Source organism: Cynara cardunculus (assembly GCF_001531365.2).
Source record: "Cynara cardunculus var. scolymus isolate 2C chromosome LG 1, CcrdV1, whole genome shotgun sequence".
Lineage (NCBI taxonomy): Eukaryota > Viridiplantae > Streptophyta > Magnoliopsida > Asterales > Asteraceae > Cynara > Cynara cardunculus.
In genome coordinates, this window is record NC_037528.1 from 25,358,770 (window position 1) to 25,360,845 (window position 2,076).

General features: G+C 46.0%; 1 protein-coding gene across 1 annotated transcript in view; it reads right to left on the reverse strand.

Moving 5' to 3' along the window:
• LOC112527291 overlaps window positions 1-583 on the reverse strand; it is an 893-nt gene extending 310 nt beyond the window's left edge. The window contains exon 1 of the mRNA XM_025137879.1: window positions 71-583. Within this exon, the coding sequence (XP_024993647.1) occupies window positions 71-583 (513 nt within the window). The remainder of the gene's footprint in view (window positions 1-70) is intronic.
• Window positions 584-2,076: the final 1,493 nt, after the last annotated feature.

The window sequence follows — 2,076 nt, forward strand, 5'->3', positions numbered from 1 at the left end:
GTGGTACTCCTGGTAATTCATCCGGAAATACCTCTGGGTAATCCCTTACCACTGGAACATCATGTATTACCTTCTTTTCGAGTTTGGCGTTGATGGCGTATGYCAAGTAAGCCACACAACCCTTCYGCAGACACTTGTTCGCCTTAATTGCATTGATCAACCCTACGCAACCCTTCTTTCGATTACCGTAAACCCGGATCGTTTCTCCTTCCGGAGTTTGAATCTTGATCATCTTTTTATTGCATACTATTTGCGCATGATTGTTGGACAGCCAATCCATCCCCAAGACTACGTCCAAACCTCCTAGGCACATTGGCATAAACCTAACAGGGAAGTCCTTCCCATCTATCACAATCGTGTATTCATCAAATACTTCGTCAACCTTACACTGACTACCGTCGGCTGTTTCTACAGTGCAGGTTTTGTCTAGTCTACAGGCACTCCTATTCAAATAGTGACAGAAGGCAGTAGACACAAAACTACCATTCGCACCCGAATCAAATAATACATGTGCATACACATCGTTGATAGGGAACATACCAGATACGACGTCGGGTGTTTCCTTGGCCTCCTCCAAGGTCATGTTGTAAGTTCGGCCGTGACCCTTAGGTAGCTCCTTCCTACTTTTCGATCTCTTTCCAAACCCGTTATTTACTGTCTTCGCGTGAGGTGTCGCACCATTCTGACGTTTTGGGCAGTCAGGTCGTAGATGTCCCGTAGCTCCACATTCATAACAAGTTCTCCTCTCTGGGCACTCTCGTGCGGTGTGTCCCGATTTGTCATATTTGTAGCATGTCAGGCTCCCCGCTCTGCACTCTCCCTTATGCCTCTTGTTGCATTTGTTACACGAAGGAATAGTGAATTCTTCACTTCATGTTTTTGCCAGAGTCGAAGCCCAGTTGGGCTTCTTGTTGAACTTGCTTGTTCCTTCCCACCTTCTCTTCATCTCTCTTCTGTCACAATTTTCTCTAGCGTTGTTCTCCTCGGCCACCCTTGCCATCTCCACTGCCTGTACAAATGTGGTTGGTTTAATCATGTCCACATATTGCTTGATTTTGATTCTTAAGCCGTCTTTGAAACGACCTATCTTCCTTTCCTCGGTAGCCACCTGGTAACTGGCGAATCTTGCTTTCTCAAGAAACTCGTTAACATATTCTTGAAGTGACAACGATCCTTGCTTTAATCTCAGAAATTCGGATTCTAGCTTGTTTACCTCCGATTGCGAGCAGTACTTATCCATCATCATCTTTTTCATTTGCTCCCACGTCATGGCAGCAACATCCTCATCGCCTCTGATTGCATACTCAGACTCCCACCAGTGCAGTGCATAGTCCACAAAAGTGGTAGCAGCGTAGGTCACCCTCTGATCTTCATGCATCTGCAAATTTTGAAGCAACTCTGCATCTTAGTTACCCAGTTCATCAGCCCAATTGGGCCATCTATTCCCTTGAACTCCTTCGGCCCGGTGCCCTTGAAGGTTTTATAACTGCATCCTCTCTCCTTAGCAGTCAACTCAGTCCTCTTGATGATGAGCGACTACACCTTCTCTTCATCAGACACCTCCACCCCTTCGGGGGCTTGAGTGTTCTTGTGTCGAACGCTTCCTTCCTCTTCGCCTTCATTATCCTTAAGTCTGTCACCCAACATCTCTTTAAGAATATTTGGCAATGTTTCCTGGAGGACTTGTGTCATTTGTTCAGCCATCACTTCCTTTGTGAGGGGAATCTCTCCTCCTTGGCTCCCTTGGCTCCTATCGATAGCCAAATTAGCTGGCGTGAATGGGGTCATACTCGAACTAGCGGTTCGGACACCTCCGCGACCTCGACCTTGGGCTCGTATCCGTCCCCGAACTGTCGGTGGGGCTACGCCATTGATACCTCCCCCATTGAAGGCGTTCCTTGTTGATCCTCGAGAAACCATACTGACATAATAGGGTATTATTGATTTAACAAGGTTCTAGAGTCGACTTAACATATTACATTTATGTATACCTATTATACGTATACACACGCGTATATAGCATAATCACTTTATACCAGCGAAACACATAATAAGGGATTCACGTCGCAATTACAT